Here is a 15,809-nt window from a genome sequence, read left to right as displayed (position 1 = left end):
CACGGTCCTCTCTTGTGCATTTGCCCACGCTTTAGCATTTCGAATTACTCAGTCCACGCCCAATGGTTCCAGAGTTGGATTCCAAGGTATCTTGGCAGTCGCAGTGAGCAATTTACCGTCGATGAAAATGATTATGTTCTATATTCGTAGGAGTATGGCTGGGAATAAAGCCGGGAATAGTCCTAGGGGGCCGTTCGGAACAATTGGCTGGGGACAAGTGCTCGCGTGTTTCCCCAGCCTCATTGATTTCTCCAATAGACGTTATTCACCCATCATTGTTCAGAGATGGCTGCCTTAACAATGTACGACCGCCAAGTAAACCTTGCTATCATGATCGCACCTTCCTCTTCCTTCCCGAACAAACCACAGTCCGGTCATGCCTTTCATCCCCAATACGCCCGAGTCCAAGATTGCGCGCAGTGACTCGAAGAACCCTTCCACAACATGCAAAGGACTTACCACCGATGGCAAGCATTGCAGACGCGACATCAAATCTCAGCTTCGCGAAACGGACGACGGAGTAGTTGCAGTACTAGATGCGCAAGATGATGACCACGATGGTGCAGCAGCCTACTTCTGCTGGCAGCATAAGGACCAAGCAGCCACACTGGTAGCCAAGACCAAGGATGGAAGAAAAGCAAATATAGTCCCTCTCAAGGGTAGAACGAGCGTGGATACACTAGTCGAACGACTCGGCATTGTGGATTTGAATGCGAAAGACAAGTCAAAGAGAAAAGAGAATAGACATGCACGACCGGCTCGGAAAGAGACGCTACCACAGACCTGGCAGGATGTTGACGGAGAGATGTACGCTGTACGGAAGAAGGCCAAGAAGAAGTCCTCCTCGAATGTTGGCCTCTTCTGCTGCATCAGTGCACGCCCCTCGAGTCCGGAACCTATTCGCACAACGGTCGTGAAGCCTGCGCGAACGGACGGCTACACAAAGATGTCTTCACCGCTGCCTCAGACGCATGCCTCTCAGACTCACTCTCCACGTCCCCAGGCTTATTATCCATCGTCGCCACGACCCTCTCAATCGGCGCCCAACCAATCAGGCCCACGTCCCACCCACCGAGTCGACCACTCAGCCCCCACCGTCCAAATCTTCCGCCAAATCCCCAAGCACCTCCCTCCCCTTCTCACCAGCGCCCTCATGGCCGAACTCGTCAAGCCAATTACTCCAGCTGACAGCAACCGCCGTGGCTTCATCTACATGTTCTGGCAAACACGCCTGACCTCCGGCGTCCCCTCTGTTTCTGAAGCCTCCACACTCCTCGACCCTCAAACCCCAACGAAAGGAACCCGCGACACCGTCCTCCAGAAGTACGCAGCCGGCTCCTCCACTCGATCCTCCACCGCAACCCCCACAGCCAACAAGACTGTCTTCCTTAAAATCGGCTCCGCGGCAAACGTCGCCCGCCGTCTTTCACAATGGCAATCTCAGTGCGGTTACGCCATCTCGCTGGTCCGGTACTACCCTACCACCACCAGCCCATCTTCTTCCTCTCCTCCTCCCAATGGTGGGCAGAAGCGTCACTCCTCCACCCCTTCAGGCAGTCCCCTCCCGAAGAATGGAAATGGAGTCCAGCAAGCTGCGGGCGTGCCCTGCCTCAGTAAGGTGGAAAGACTGATACACATGCAACTAGCGGAGAAGAGGGTCAAGAGGAACTGCGAGACGTGTGGGAAGGAGCATAGGGAGTGGTTTGAAGTGGAGGCCACGGCGGAGGCCGTGAGGGCTGTGGATGAGATTTGTAGGTGGTGGATTGGGTGGGGGCTGAAGAAGGAGAGGGGGGAGGTTTAGAAGAGAGGAAGGAGAGAGTACTGGCGTTTCTTACATGCATGCTATGATAGATGATGCTACGAATGATGAATACAGAATGTCTTCCCCCCGAAATTTCTCCCTCTCCATCTCACTCTTTTCCTAGGCTCTAAAAGCCCGTTTGCTCTTCTGAAAGGGCACGATATCCTCGCTGTTTACGTATTTCGGGCAATATCACCCGCTTCGAATGCCTCAAAAGGGAGGAAGCGTTAAAAATTGGACGATCTGAGGCAGTTTGATGCGTCAGATGAGGCTGTAATAGCTTCAATAGGGAGAATAGGGTATTTGCAAGGCTGTAGGAGCGTGATGTACGTGTTTCTAGGGCTTTAGCAGCCTATCTTGAGGCTAGAGCAGCCTGCAAAGGCTGGAGATATTGCGAGTTTAGCTGAATATACGAGATATAACGGATTTTGAAGGGATTGGCATAGATTTCACGGTAGTATAGACCTATAGCAGTGTGAAGGGGAGTAAATAAAGGCAGATATAAGACAACGCGACCTGTTTCAAGGTAACGAGAGCAATTTCCAAGGCCGTAGCAGCCTCCTTAGATATAAAGAATAGCGAATCAAGGCAATTGCAGTCAGAATATCGTAAAATCTTATCATTGGCACTAACGTACATAAAAAAACAAGCCAGAACCAGCTGGCTGTGGTGCTGCTGCACCCTCCCATCCTCCCTATAATTTACAAAAAAAGACTACAAAAACAGACCCGGGCCGCCACAGAGACCACAGAACACACACAGAGACACAGACACAGCCGTATGCACCCTCCTCAGAGGGGCCCGCAACCACAAATCTACTCATCGTCTGCTAAAAGCGGTTAGCATCATTCCAAATTAGGTTAGAGGGGCCAGGTCTAGCTACAAAGAAAAGGATTTCCTACCACCTTTGCCCTTAGGCTTGGCCTTTGCGGCCGCTTTCGTAAAGAGAGACAGCAGAGACGCTGCCGGTCGGCGCCTGGCGAAGCAGGGCCCTTTGGCGGTGGCGGGGAGGGGGTCGCGCGGGGAAAGGCAGCTTTGGGCGGGGAGGAGGGCGGGAAGCGGGGCGTTGGCGGCGGCGAGTCCTTTGGGTGGACGTAGCCGCGAGGCCACTCCTTTGTTGCAGACGCGGCTTGGCTGGTGGCGGGGGAGTGGGCGGCTGCGAAGCGGAGGCGTTGCTGAGGGGACGCCCTGTAGGAGCGCTGGGAGGTGTGGTCGTAGCCACGCGAGGAGACCGACGAGGGGTAGTCGGGGCTGCAGGGGCGGGATGACAACGCGTCGAGTGGCGAGGGGATGGCGCGGAAGTCTCGTGGAGGGCGATTAGGAGTGATTACGTCGGTCTTTTGCAGGTCGAATCTGTCGACGTCGCGGAGGGTTTGGGCGGAAATTGGCTCGTCGTTGGGGTCGAGCGGGTCGTAGCCTGTGCGAATCATGGCGTAGATTTGGTCGTAGTTGAAGTGCCGGTATTCGTCGGGGATGTTTGAGTAGTAGTCTTTTTGTCCGGTGTTGAGCTCGTCGTGTTGGATGCGGCCAAGCATTTGGCAAAAATTCATCTTTGTGAGGATGGCTTGAGGATGTGGCGCGCTACTTCCGTCGGAGTAAATCCATATTCCAAATTCGTGAGCTCCGTCATCAGGCTTTTCTACGCCCCAGAAGTCTTTTTGGTGGACTTCAGGGGGCCAAGCGTGCTGTGAGAGATAGAGCATGTCATCTGCCTCGTCGAAGGTGGTTGTCTGTCCGCATTGTTTGATTTCAAGAGCAAAACTGATGCGACTGTTACGATTGATCACGATGATGAAGTAGCGCCAGTATTTATTTGTTGCTGTAGGTGGTGAAGAAACGATGAAGAGATGACCTTCGATCCCAATCTTGACCCAGCTTTTAGGATGGTCTAAGTAGCCGCCATTCCAGGCTTGCTCGTCCCATTCAGACACGTGATGAAGCTCGAATACAGTCGCCCACGATGCTACTGTGATTATATTCGCGATTTGTACGTTAAGCAGGCTCGTCAAGACCCGTAGGTTCATGTTGAAGATCTGTTTGTCCGGGCTGTCCGGTTCTGGCATGATCTCCAATGGACGCAGACGCGCCAAGCGGCGAGATTTGAATGGATTGTTGAGATTAATTAATACTATCATGGGATGTGTTGCCGAGAATGAAAGTTTTGAAAGATTTCAATACAGAGACAATAAGACGCGTACTGAGCGCGGATACAAACGGCCGAAGCACGCGGAAGAGTGTGAAAGAATGACAGATACCGAGTATGAGATAGATTTCAGTGTTTATTTCGACTGTTGAGAATCTGTGCTATGACTAGTTCGTGGCTGAATATGGTGGAGTGATTCAGTGGTACGCGGAGACTCCGGACGAGGCGTGAGTACCCGTGGGTTGGTCGAGAACCAATGATCAAAGGTCGAGATGAAGTGTAGGGGACTGATAGCGACAAAGAGAGACAATGAACTGTGGCAGCTTGTCGATATGAGTGATATGTCTGTCGCGTGTTCTGTTGTCTGTCAATGTCCAATGTCTGTGTGAGGTGTGGAAAATGTCACCACCACCACCACACCCATCATGAGAGAAAGGAACTAACTAGATATGGCTTACGCGTGAACCGTCAGGCGCTCTAAGGCTTTAGCACACGTTTATTACATGCATAGGGCTGAGCAGAGGTGGCTCTTGGCCGTTGCTGGGGGCTCCCTCTGGGCTGGGGGATATCGCTTGGATCAGATCCTTCACGACTACCGGTGCACTGTTCTGGCAGGCTCCGAACTGGGAGAAAGATCTATAGATATACAGAGCACCGCAATCGAGATTCCAATTCACCATTCACTATTCACTACAGCAGGTCAAACAGGGGTATGCAATAGAGCCTCTGGGACTGGAGCCACACCCGCTTAAGGGCCTGTAGATCCCTAACCCTTGCTGTAGAGTTCTAGGCCCTGTACGACTGATAAGCCAGCTGACTCGCCGAGTGCCTTGGACCAAGCCACCTCTCTTCACTTCTCATGTACCTGGTGATATCTTTGCATTACCTCAAACTGGTATAGCTCCCTATACCTCCCTCATAGTTGCCTTGCAGATATCAGCAAGTCTGGACCCTCGGGCAATGGAACACCGTTTCCCGGCGCCTTCCTCCCGCAACCAGCGGCAGGCACACTATGCCGGATCCTGCAGAGTCCCCTTCGCCAGCTATCTTTCCTCAAGACGATGACCCCCTACCCTCTCCTCCTCCTGGTGGCTTCCCTCCAGACTCCCCTCGGATAGCCCCAGAGCCAGTGTCACAGCCCAGTCTTACTGAGGCCGTGTGGGATCGAAGAGCAGACTACACCATACCGAGAAAAGTTCAGATAAAGATCGGCACGTGGAATGTTGCATCTCTCAACCACACAGACAAAGATATCGGTAAATGGTTCACTGGTGCACAGGCGGAGGGTGAAATTGCGGCTCCAAAGGAAGCACCAGAGCAGAAGCATGGCTATATTGAATCTATCAAGAAAGCCGTCCACTTGGAGAAATCAAGTGATGTGGCTCATGAAGAAGAGATAGGCTTGTACGCCTTGGGTCTGCAGGAGATCGTAGACATCTCATCTGCGGCAGAACTCTTGAAGCCATATGTTGACCCTCATCCTGCGCAGAAATGGAAGCAAGCTGTCGCAAAAGCGTTGCCGGGGAACTACCACCTGGTCGCAGAACAACAGCTACTGGGTCTTTATGTCATCATCTACGCCTCTACAGCAATGCTGCCTCTGATCTCAAACGTAAGCGTCAATAGTACTGCGACGGGAGGGATGGGTTGGATGGGCAACAAGGGTGCTGTCGCGGTAAGACTTGTCCTAGGCCAAACGACAAAGGTAGTCTTTGTCAACTGTCATTTGAGTGCTGGCGTCGAAAAGGGCAACCTCGAACGACGGAATTGGGATGTCAGTCAGATTGTCAGCAGAACGAAATTCACCGCTTTGGAGTACGGTATTCACGAGGTGGAAGGACGCCAAGAGCATATTGGCGACGAAGACTTCTGCTTCTGGTTTGGTGATCTCAACTACCGGCTTGAAGGCATCCCAGGCGAGGACGTCCGAAGGCTTCTGATGCTTCACACACACCATCAATCCTTATCTACTTCTGAACTATCCGACGTGACTGCTAAGGTAGCTTACTCAAAGCCTGTCTCCCAGGGAACCACCGTAGCCGATCCTGAGACGGATAATGGTTCATCTCAACAGCCGCACGACTCAGGGGACGCAAATCTTTCAACGGTATCATCTCTTACGCTTGTTGATAATGAAAACACACCGGCAGAAGTGACAATCGACCCTACCTCTATGCAGTCCACGGTCTCTTCACTGCTTTCTCATGATCAGCTGCGATCACAGATGAAGGCCGAACAGACGCTGTATGATGGCTGGAGAGAAGGGGACATACATTTCCTTCCCACCTACAAGTACGATTTAGGAACTCTCGGGTCATTTGACTCGAGCGAAAAAAAGCGCAGCCCAAGTTGGTGTGATCGGATCCTGTTCCGCTCGAAAGAGGATCGCCTTGCCTATGAAACCAAAGCTAGTGAAAGAGTAGAGCGAGAGCAAGCGGCGGGAAAGTCTCAATCCAACAGCGACAAAGACGAGTCCGTCATCTTCGATTACGACCCCGAGACAGATGGCATGGCCTATGGAGACGATCCTTCGAGGGAGACTCAGACTCCCAAATCGTCTGATACCATCAAGGGTAGCTTAGAGCAGAATACGTATCGATCGCATCAGGACATATTATCTTCAGACCATAAGCCTCTTGACGCTCTTTTCTCCTTGTATTTTGACGCTGTAGATGAAGAGAAGAAAGCTCAATTAAGAGGCCAGATGGCCAAGGAATTTGACAGGGAAGAGAATGAAAGGCGGCCTACGGTAAGCATTACAGCGGAGGATACCAATGAGGTGATTGAATCAATCGACTTCGGACAGATACATTATGAGGAGCCAGAGGTGCGCAAAGTCATGATCGCTAATACAGGTATTTCGACCGCTACGATACAGATCCTGAAGGGGCCCAGCCCAGACACTTCCGCATCCCCTTGGCTGACGATTCACTACGATGAGTCCTCCGATGATCATCCACAGGACCATGTCCTTCGGCCAGGGGAGAAGATTTCCGTGAAGACTACAATTCACGTCACCGCTTTCGATCAGGTGCAAAGTCTGAACAACGGTGACCAATCTCTGGAAGACGTCATGATTCTGCGCGTTATTGATGGCAGGGATTACTTTTTGCCTATCGCAGGACATTGGGCTGGTTCGTATTTTGGACGCTCGTTGACTGCGTCAGATGACTCAACTATTGGGTCTCGCGCCGGTGCGGTTCCCCGCAGTATTTCGAGCCTCGCTCAAAGCTTGGATGGACTGGTCGAAAGAGCCGTAGCAGACATGGCGATGAAAGAAGAAAAAGGTCCGTGGGAGACAGAACCACGTTGGCCTTTCAAGGGTCACACCAAGGCGCCTGGCCAACGCAGAGAAATCCAATACCATATCAGGAGAAATCTCGAGAGAAATGCAGCGTTAACAACTGGCGTTCCCGAAGAGGCGGACATTGTAGTCCAAGTTGAAGCAATGGCGGAGGTTATCCTATCTTTCCTCGAAAGTCTTGAAGACGGCGTGATCCCGAAAGATTTGTGGGAAGAGCTAGACCGCGACATGGGTTCACGCTCAAAATTTCAAACAAAAGAAGAAGAGCAGTCGTTGATGATCGATATACTCGCAAAGTGGCCGCGTCACTGCGCTGCTCTCACTACAATCACATTCATGCTTGCTAAGGTCGCTCATGAGATTGCGCCTCCACCTGCTGAGCGCCATGGTAAGGCATTGAGTGCGTATACACACATCTTTTCCGACGTACTGTTTCGATACGATGGCATGCAGCATTCGAAAAAGCGCAAGTATACCGAGCGACACCGTATACATCTGCTCGAGACGTTCATGTAAGGGATACATGTTGAGGACTTGCCCTTGAGAGTTGCATATTACTTTGAAAGGTAGGAAAGCTATTGACGTTTGATGATTGATTGCATATGAGGCTTCGTCGGGCTACTGGCGTTAATGATACCCTTAAGACTATGAGTGCTGTAGAGGTGAGTGGTTGCATACGGAATAGGGAAGACGAAGGCATACAGCCTTACAAAATAGAAAACAAATACAACGTAAGAATCCCCAAAGGTCAGTCATGATGATTCGTACCAATGGGAGCAAGCAGCGAACATCATCATCACGTGCATCTGCTGGACATCTGATGGGCATCGTTGTGCAATTTCATTCGTGACAAATTCCAAGTGAATTGACCATCACCCCTGCCAAGAAATCAAATTTGCTCCAAGGCGAGGCCACACATTCACACCGCTCTTCCACTGTACAACTTTCGTGTTCAACGCAGGTGCTTGGGTACTGCCGGCATGTGAACGCCTCTATCCGTCTGCATCACTATTGCATCTTGCTATCAGCTCTACACCTGATTCTATAGCTTAGCTTCGCTTGTCAAAAATGACCTTGCCGGATACTAAAAACCCCTCTCGTGGCGACAGCATGACACCGATTGGACACGACCAAGACGGGAATCTTGTAGACGATCAAAACATGATCATCAAAGCATTCGATCACATCATTATCGAAAAGGACGACTGCAGCCCGGAAGATGATCAGCAGATGATCGCGAGAGCCTTTAACCATGTTGTGATAGAAGAGGACGAATGGAGCGTTGTTCAACCAGCGAAAAAACGAGCGACCAAGGTTTCCTTCAACAGCACGCCCATCCTCATCCCCGCACCCTCTGATCCATTGCTACCAGACCTATCACTAGCTACTTACGACGCTTCCGTAAAGCAAGAGACGCCTGAGCATTTTGTCAACAGAGCCTTGGATACTACCACGTACCAGATCTGCGCGCCCTGTGAGGCTGGAGAACCCTGCAACGAGTTGGCCGCTTCGAGCAACTGCAGACTCATTACCATCGCTTCAAATGTCCGCGAGAGGATCTACTTGCATTTGCGAACCACGACGTCGGCGAGGCTCGTAGCAAAACCAGCTATCAGATATGCCAAGTATGGATTTCCGATCGATGCGTTTTTGATCAACAAAGTGCTATACAGAGAGATGAAGCGATGGATCGTGAAGAACAACACCTTCAACCTCGTGGTGGGACACGAGATTACTTCTGGTACTGTTGCGTCACCTTTTCTACGGAACTCTGGCTACGTTTCTTCACCTCCATTATGCTTAATCACAAGTCTACATTTGGTACTTGAGGTAGACCTGGATATTTCATTCACAAGCGGCAATACCAACGATAGTAGCATGAGCGTTTACGGAAGCCTTCGCAGGTTCTGCAGATTGTTGAAGTGCACACCAATGCCGCTTCTCAAGGAGCTGAAGCTTTCGATTTACGAGATAGTACCCCCCTTGAGACGTATTCATTTGACGTGTGATGTCAACGAAAAGGACGTACTGAGTAGGTATACCAAAATTCTAGCGCCACTCTTTGAATTGGGCCTAAAGAAAAGTCCTACTTTGGAAGACTTGGACGTAGTGTATGGTGACGGATACACCATGGAAGGTGCAGACCCGGCAAATTGGGAGGAAGCAGTTGACTATATCCGCCTGTGGAAGAGAGCCCTCCTCCAAGTTGGATGCGTGAGTAGCTCGGGCTACTCTTTGAAACCCTTGAGCAGGTATGTCTCCTTCTTCCAGCAAGCTATAGTCGATCCCCAAAATGCGAGACTGACGCATGCTAGGAAATGCACGTTGCCGCCAAGACAGGGCAAACTCAATGCCAAGAGGATCTTCAGCAGTATGCAGCCAACGAGGCAACTTCAAACCCCCCTGGACCGGTTCTCCACCACAGATCCACCTTTCCGTCGTCCTCTAACGCACTAGAATATGGAACAAGTACACCTGTGCCTAGACAAGCTAAGCAGAGCAATCTGCTTAGATATTTCAATGAAGGAGCAGCCGTAATCTCACCTCCTAGACGCCTCCCCGCACTCCGAGCAACGACGATGGAGGCACGAGCACCCCCAATGGTGCTCACAAAGGGCCAGTCGGCAAAGTCCGACCAGAAAACTTCTCCAGACAAGCCAAATGAGAAGCGCACGACAGGCTTGGGTAGATTTTGGAAGGAAGGGTCCAAATTCACATTGGACACGTTCGAGAGCGCGATCGCTCCACCCAAAAAGGAGCGTAGCAAAACTTGGTACACTTGAGGAGGGGTTGGATAACGGTGGAATGCAAGGCGGAAGCATAGTATAGCCTCTGCGTGTCGAGCGAGGCACGAAAAACCAGGGACGAATAATACCCCTGAGCGCGTGTGCATATCATTAATAATCCCACGGTCTTTTCCTTAACTCTCTTCCGCTTTCTCCTACTACCTGTGCAGTCGACTTCAAAGAAAGGGCGTTGACCAACGATGCCTTTGTTTTCCAACGAGAACATTAAAGCTTCCGAATGGCGTTGACTCGGCATCTTTTGTGAGAAGCCCCGCCCGCTGCATGCAGAAATTGTCGTCAACCAACAAAGACAACGTGGACATTTGCACAACCTCTTCAACTCCTGGGTAACAATAGCAATGTTTCCCGTCTTGCGTGAAAGAAGATTCTAGTCATGGCTAGCCTGTACGTAACGGTATAATGGCAATGTTATGAACCCTTGTACTACCCTTGCTGGCTTTGTACGTCCTGATAAGGCGCTATAAAAGGAGGGCGGGTTCTTGATTTCGGTGTGACATGTCTTTCTATTGTATCGGAACCTGACATCAATCGAAAGAGTACTACCAAGCTCACTTTGGTTGCATCATTCATTGCCCTTTTCAAAGACGTTGAAGACATCGGATCTCCACAAGCCAGTCCACCATATTAGAAGCACGGACTGTCTAAAAATGTACGGAAACAGGATTTGTGCTCCACAGCACACTGTGGTCATCAAAAGAACCAATCACCTAGGCGAATTTGTGAAGAAGACTGAACATACCAATGGCGATGTTACGGAAGAAATCACAAAGTTTAAAAAGGATAGCGATGGCACACCTGGCGAGGATTTCATAACCTGGAAGAACGGAAAACTGCTCGAAAAAGGCTGGCGTACCATTCCCACCAATCCTCACCACCACGACAAATACGATGAGCCTCGCCGCCCACGTGGTTTCCCCGTAAGATTCGAAGATAGTGAACACTACTACAGCTTTGATGATCGTACCCTTCAACGTGGTTTCTCGAATTTTTCAGCTCTCCCGTCAAGGATGCCTTCAAGAGGTGAGCATGAAATTCCCCAAGGAAGGGCTGGCGACTCGCATCGCAAGAGAGCGAACACTCATACCACACCACCCCATCATCATGGACACAGAACTGATAAACCAAAGGTCCACTTCGCTGACCGTGTTGAAGAGATAGATGGCAAGCACCATCACCCCTCACGTCCTCGAGCAAGCACACATCATGACGACCATCGTCACCGTGACCATCATAGGAACGAGCGAGAGGGAAAATCACGCGATGACCACCACCGCCGCCCATGCCATCGCGACAGCCCTCCCCATCATAGACATCACAGCCCAGAGACCAAGCCGTACGACTTCCAGCTCAGCAGCCACACCGAAGGAAAGTGGGAAAAGGCGAGAGAGAAAGCCGAGAAGAAGGAAGAAGCCGGTCGCCAAGCACCAAAGACCACAAAAGCCGAGAACAAAGACAAAGATCGAGCTAAAGACCGAACTCAAGACGCCCACCACAAAGGCCACCACACATACCACCACACATACCACCACACATACCACCACTTCACCGAGCACTTCCACTCCAAGAAAGACAAGCCCGAAGCTTCCAAACCCAAGCCCAAGCCCGAATCCTCAAAACCCCGACCCCCACCACGGCCCACCACGCCTCCTCGCACCGAAAAGCCAAAACCACCCTCCTCCCTCCCCGCGAAAGCCGAATCAAAAGACTACTACTCCATCCTAGGCCTCAAATCCGACTGCACCGCCGCTGATATCAAGAAAGCTTATCGAAGCTTGAGTCTGAAGCATCATCCAGATCGCAACCCAGATGATCCTGAGGCGACGGCGAAGTTCCAGGATATTGGCGAGGCGTATGAGGTTTTGAGCGATGAGGGGAAGAGGGGTGATTATGATCTTGTTAGGTAGGGGGCCGTTCATGGGAGGGATGGGGGGTGTGGTGATGGAGGGAGCAAGTCAACAGTATGCAAGAGCGATGGGCTAGACGGTAATATTTTCGGTATGATTTGGTTGCAGTTGCTTACGCTGGAGTTGCTGGCGAAGAAGGAGCTATTGGTCTCATCTTGGCTGCTGCTGCGCTGCTTGCAATTGAGAGTTGCTACGATTCCTAGCATATGTAGCTAGTGATAGATCTTGGACCGCACTATTCAATCTCAAACGCATTTTGGAATTGCAATTGTAGCATGACAGTTCCTTTTTCCTCTATGCCCGTGCCTTAATTTTGCATTATGCTCGCTCCTGAAATCATGATTCCCTGCTCTATTTATGTTGATAGACGCAGAAAGTGCGTCTCGCTCATGGTGTACCTTTACCCCTTGCTCATCCCTTACTAGATAGCTTTCATCTCCATTTGACTTCGTTCCGCTCTTGCAACTTCAATAATCGACACGAGGGAAGGGCAAGGTATCGCTTGTCGGGTGGATCAGCTCATGCAAGAGACTGACGTGGCTGTAGTGCTGCGATTATGCTGCATTGAGAGGTCAGGGGTACCGGTATAAGGGGATCCTCTGGTTTCAATGACTGGTGCGTGGACAGGACAACGGAGTAGATAAGACAGCGGAAGGTTGGTATGCTCGATCGAGGTTTGCTAGGAGGGAAGGTTGCGCATCACTGCTGCTATATGATGCTGTCCAAGATGGTAATTAGGCTCAATTAACATTTTGGGGGTGGGGAGAAGCTGGTGCCGAATTGCAACTGCGCTCGCATGAGTGGTTTGTTGAGAGCGACCTGTAAAGTAGCTCTATCTTTTCTTGAATAACTTTTGTACGATTCCATCTTCAGGTCCTTCTGTTCTTTTCGGGTAGGCGCTCTTAACATGAGTCCAGGCCTTCCAGACTCAAGGCAGCCTCCCGAGAATCATGTTCCCTGCTCTAAGCTTGTACTTGGTGCTTCTTTCGTTTTATTCTTCGTCATGAAGGAGAGACTGGCGGTGGTCACTCTGGATGCTAGTCTTGGAACTATCGAGAAGAGCTTCGAGTCAAGTGTCGCAGACAATTTCAAGATTCAGCTCTCGATGACCATTCATCCAACATTTATCTTTTAGGATTTCGGAATAGGTGTAGACTTGTATGTCAGGCGTTGTCGGATTGTTCATGATCGAGATACCTGTGGATCTGCTCCGGCGCAGCAGTTTCATTTTCATGGGGAGGCAGGGGAACCGGTCGGTTGGTAGTGATTGGTTCTACGCTGTGAAGTGGAGAAGGGTGAGGTGTCAATCTCTCTCAATCAACGTGTGGTGGAGGAGGATTGTGCTATTAGAAAGACACAACTCTGCTCTTGAGAAGCATGCGTAGTAGCACTACGCAATGAATAATCCAACAGGCTCATTGAGAGCCGTGTGTATGCTTTCTCTTCTTTGTCTCTGCTTGCTCGTTGCCCTTTCTGTTGGGACTGTTGACCACTGCTCTATACTCTTCACCAAGCCGTAGCACCATCGGAATTTCCTAAGAAAGCTTTTTCCTTGTGGTTCTTCTTTTAGTCACGAAGGCTTCAACTATAAGTTTGTAAGGCCCCCATTATTCAAATTCGAGGGAATTGAAGGGGCGTCCGCTCTGTAGAACTGTTTCATAGAAGTGCTGAAATAAATCTCAAGAATTCAGGATAAGGGCGTCTTCAGCCGGGTCTTTGGTTGTGACATATGCGTAGGGCAGGTATAGTAGCCAAGACATGGAAGCACAAAGGCTAGCTACCGTTGTCAAACTTTTGAAAGGATCCACGGAAGGAACTGTAAGAGATATGGTCAGCTTCAATCTCAGTATAGATCACAGTTCGTGCATACATTGAGCCATGCTCATGTGCAGGCAAGAATTTTATCGAATTTCTTCTAAAACACCATCTTGGCCTTGGATTGATTCTGCTGTCCTTTAGCACTTCTGTGAGGTTTCTAATGGCTTTTAGACTGTACATATACGTACTGTATCAATAGTGTCTCCCGCTGTGAAGAACGGTATTCCTTTAATTCAGATATTCCCATCCATTCTTGGAGTATATGTTGGTATTGTGTTTGTAGATCAAGAATTCTCCAATTCTTAGACTCGCCGTTCGGCGTATCGTAAAAGGTCTCGATGCAAACATCTTTTGAGCATCCACTGCGGGTTCTTTCAATTGAGTGTGTATGCACTCATGGTGCTGCGAGTAGAAGAGAAGGAGGGTTTCTATCAAAGAGGTATCAGGTCACGGGACTCGATCTTGCTAGGTGTTTCAGCGAATCTAATATCACGGGCTGTAAAGGGGTGCTTCAGACGAATGTTGGTGGCTACCATAGAGCAGGATGATGAGATGTATTTTGAAGACGCTCTCAACTCCGGAGGTCAACGAAGACTCGTGTTCATCTATCCTCTCCTGCATGACCCCGCAAGGGATCATGCCGGTGAAGCTGTACCACAAAGGCTGTAGATTTCATGACTCGACTGGTGCTTGAGATGCATGGTGAGTCGATCCTGCAGCTGGCTTTCAGTACTGTTGTCAAGCTGAGCTCTGTATGTGATAAGATTCCGTCGCTCGGTGCTTCCTGGGTTCTTCGTTAGATTTCAGTCATTTGAGATGTGAACTTCAATCACTTTCATTTTATGGTCGTGTGGGCAGCGTCGTAGCCTTTTTACGGTCGTGGTATGTATTGATGGTGGAAGGATGAATCGGACTTGCAATACTACGTTTGCAAGGAGCTGTAGAGGCGAGAGCGGAGATAGGGGGTGACTCTAGACGAGTCCAGGAATGAGGTATTCGTCTACAGCCAAAGGAGATGATAGAATTTTGAGAATGAAAGGCATTGCGGGGAGTGTAGTGAGAAATCCCAAGAGTTGCTTGTCTTTCTGCTTCTGCCGCTAATTGAGAAGATTGGGCGCTAAGACTATAATCGCAACTGCGGAGCGGGCCAAGTCAAAGACAATATTGGAATAAGCCATGGGAGTAGAGACTGGAGCTCCATTGTTCGACAGAGTATGTAATGGTGCTCTCTTTCGATACGTCTTCGATGACACTGTGATCTTTAGGAGTTCATTATGTTTTATCCCATTCTTTGAAATACCCGTATCATACTCTACAACGTCTTGTGAGACTGACTACCTGCCTCAAATATTGCAACTCATTGAATTACCTGGAAGCTCTTGCTTCTTTGGGTTCCTTCCGCAACCGCAACGTGACAAAGAGCCACGGCCACGTTCCAGCCTTCCTTTTTCCAAAACTCTTTGTCCAATATAGTCTCTTGCTGTAACACCGCACACATACATTCTCATCCTTGGGCGGCCCTGGCTTTCCTTGACGAATGCACGCTTTCGTCATGGCCAAGTCATTGGATCTTTCTGCACCCTCTTCGCATTTCCCCGGGAGATTTCTCTTGCCTCACAAGAGACCGAGTTTGAGTTAGTGGCCATCCCAAGGTGGTATTCAGGTAGAAATCTTGTTGCCCAAGTTGCCCCTGCACAAAATGCAAGCCTGATGAAGCTCCTCCTTTCGTTTCTTTTGTTATTCGTGGATGCATTTTTCACCGTGCGTCTGTCAACAAGCTTCATAGGACATATTTTGTTTATATCTTAGTATCCACCCCGTCCCCCACCATAAAGCATTCGTATCTTCTTTTCCATTGAATCCTCTTTTTGTGTCTCTGTACATAGACTTTCCGAGAATGCACTGATCATCCCTTGCCTGGAATATACTTCCTTCAAATCCATTGGAGAAGATCATTCTAGCTTCTGCAAAATCCTGTAGACCCTTTTCGAGGGTGTTGCGAAGCTCAATTTTGATGCAAATACATCACTGA

At 49.9% G+C, this 15,809-nt stretch overlaps 5 protein-coding genes across 5 annotated transcripts; 4 read left to right on the top strand and 1 right to left on the bottom strand.

The window, feature by feature from the left end:
* Positions 1 to 376: 376 nt before the first annotated feature.
* Positions 377 to 1,801, top strand: KY384_003898 (uncharacterized protein; the record flags this gene model as incomplete). Its single annotated transcript, XM_044812407.1, has 1 exon — positions 377 to 1,801. The coding sequence occupies one exon, from the start codon at positions 377 to 379 to the stop codon at positions 1,799 to 1,801; it is 1,425 nt and encodes a 474-aa protein (XP_044671540.1).
* An 815-nt stretch (positions 1,802 to 2,616) lies between these two features.
* KY384_003897 (uncharacterized protein) lies at positions 2,617 to 3,864 on the bottom strand (the record flags this gene model as incomplete). Its single annotated transcript, XM_044812406.1, has 2 exons — positions 2,617 to 2,627; positions 2,685 to 3,864. The coding sequence occupies 2 exons, from the start codon at positions 3,862 to 3,864 to the stop codon at positions 2,617 to 2,619; spliced, it is 1,191 nt and encodes a 396-aa protein (XP_044671539.1).
* A 1,092-nt stretch (positions 3,865 to 4,956) lies between these two features.
* On the top strand, positions 4,957 to 7,764 carry KY384_003896 (uncharacterized protein; the record flags this gene model as incomplete). Its single annotated transcript, XM_044812405.1, has 1 exon — positions 4,957 to 7,764. One exon carries the CDS (start codon positions 4,957 to 4,959, stop codon positions 7,762 to 7,764), a length of 2,808 nt encoding a protein of 935 aa, XP_044671538.1.
* Positions 7,765 to 7,895: 131 nt separating this feature from the next.
* KY384_003895 (uncharacterized protein) lies at positions 7,896 to 10,031 on the top strand (the record flags this gene model as incomplete). The annotated part of the gene is made up of 3 exons (XM_044812404.1): positions 7,896 to 7,979; positions 8,302 to 9,462; positions 9,564 to 10,031. The coding sequence occupies 3 exons, from the start codon at positions 7,896 to 7,898 to the stop codon at positions 10,029 to 10,031; spliced, it is 1,713 nt and encodes a 570-aa protein (XP_044671537.1).
* A 671-nt stretch (positions 10,032 to 10,702) lies between these two features.
* KY384_003894 (uncharacterized protein) lies at positions 10,703 to 11,959 on the top strand (the record flags this gene model as incomplete). Its single annotated transcript, XM_044812403.1, has 1 exon — positions 10,703 to 11,959. One exon carries the CDS (start codon positions 10,703 to 10,705, stop codon positions 11,957 to 11,959), a length of 1,257 nt encoding a protein of 418 aa, XP_044671536.1.
* Between the last annotated feature and the right edge of the window lie 3,850 nt (positions 11,960 to 15,809).

The sequence above is a fragment of the Bacidia gigantensis genome, assembly GCF_019456465.1.
Source record: "Bacidia gigantensis strain McMullin 20006 chromosome Unknown contig_180, whole genome shotgun sequence".
NCBI lineage: Eukaryota > Fungi > Ascomycota > Lecanoromycetes > Lecanorales > Ramalinaceae > Bacidia > Bacidia gigantensis.
The sequence above is the reverse complement of the archived record's forward strand: the minus strand, read 5'-3'. Positions and strand labels throughout refer to the sequence as shown.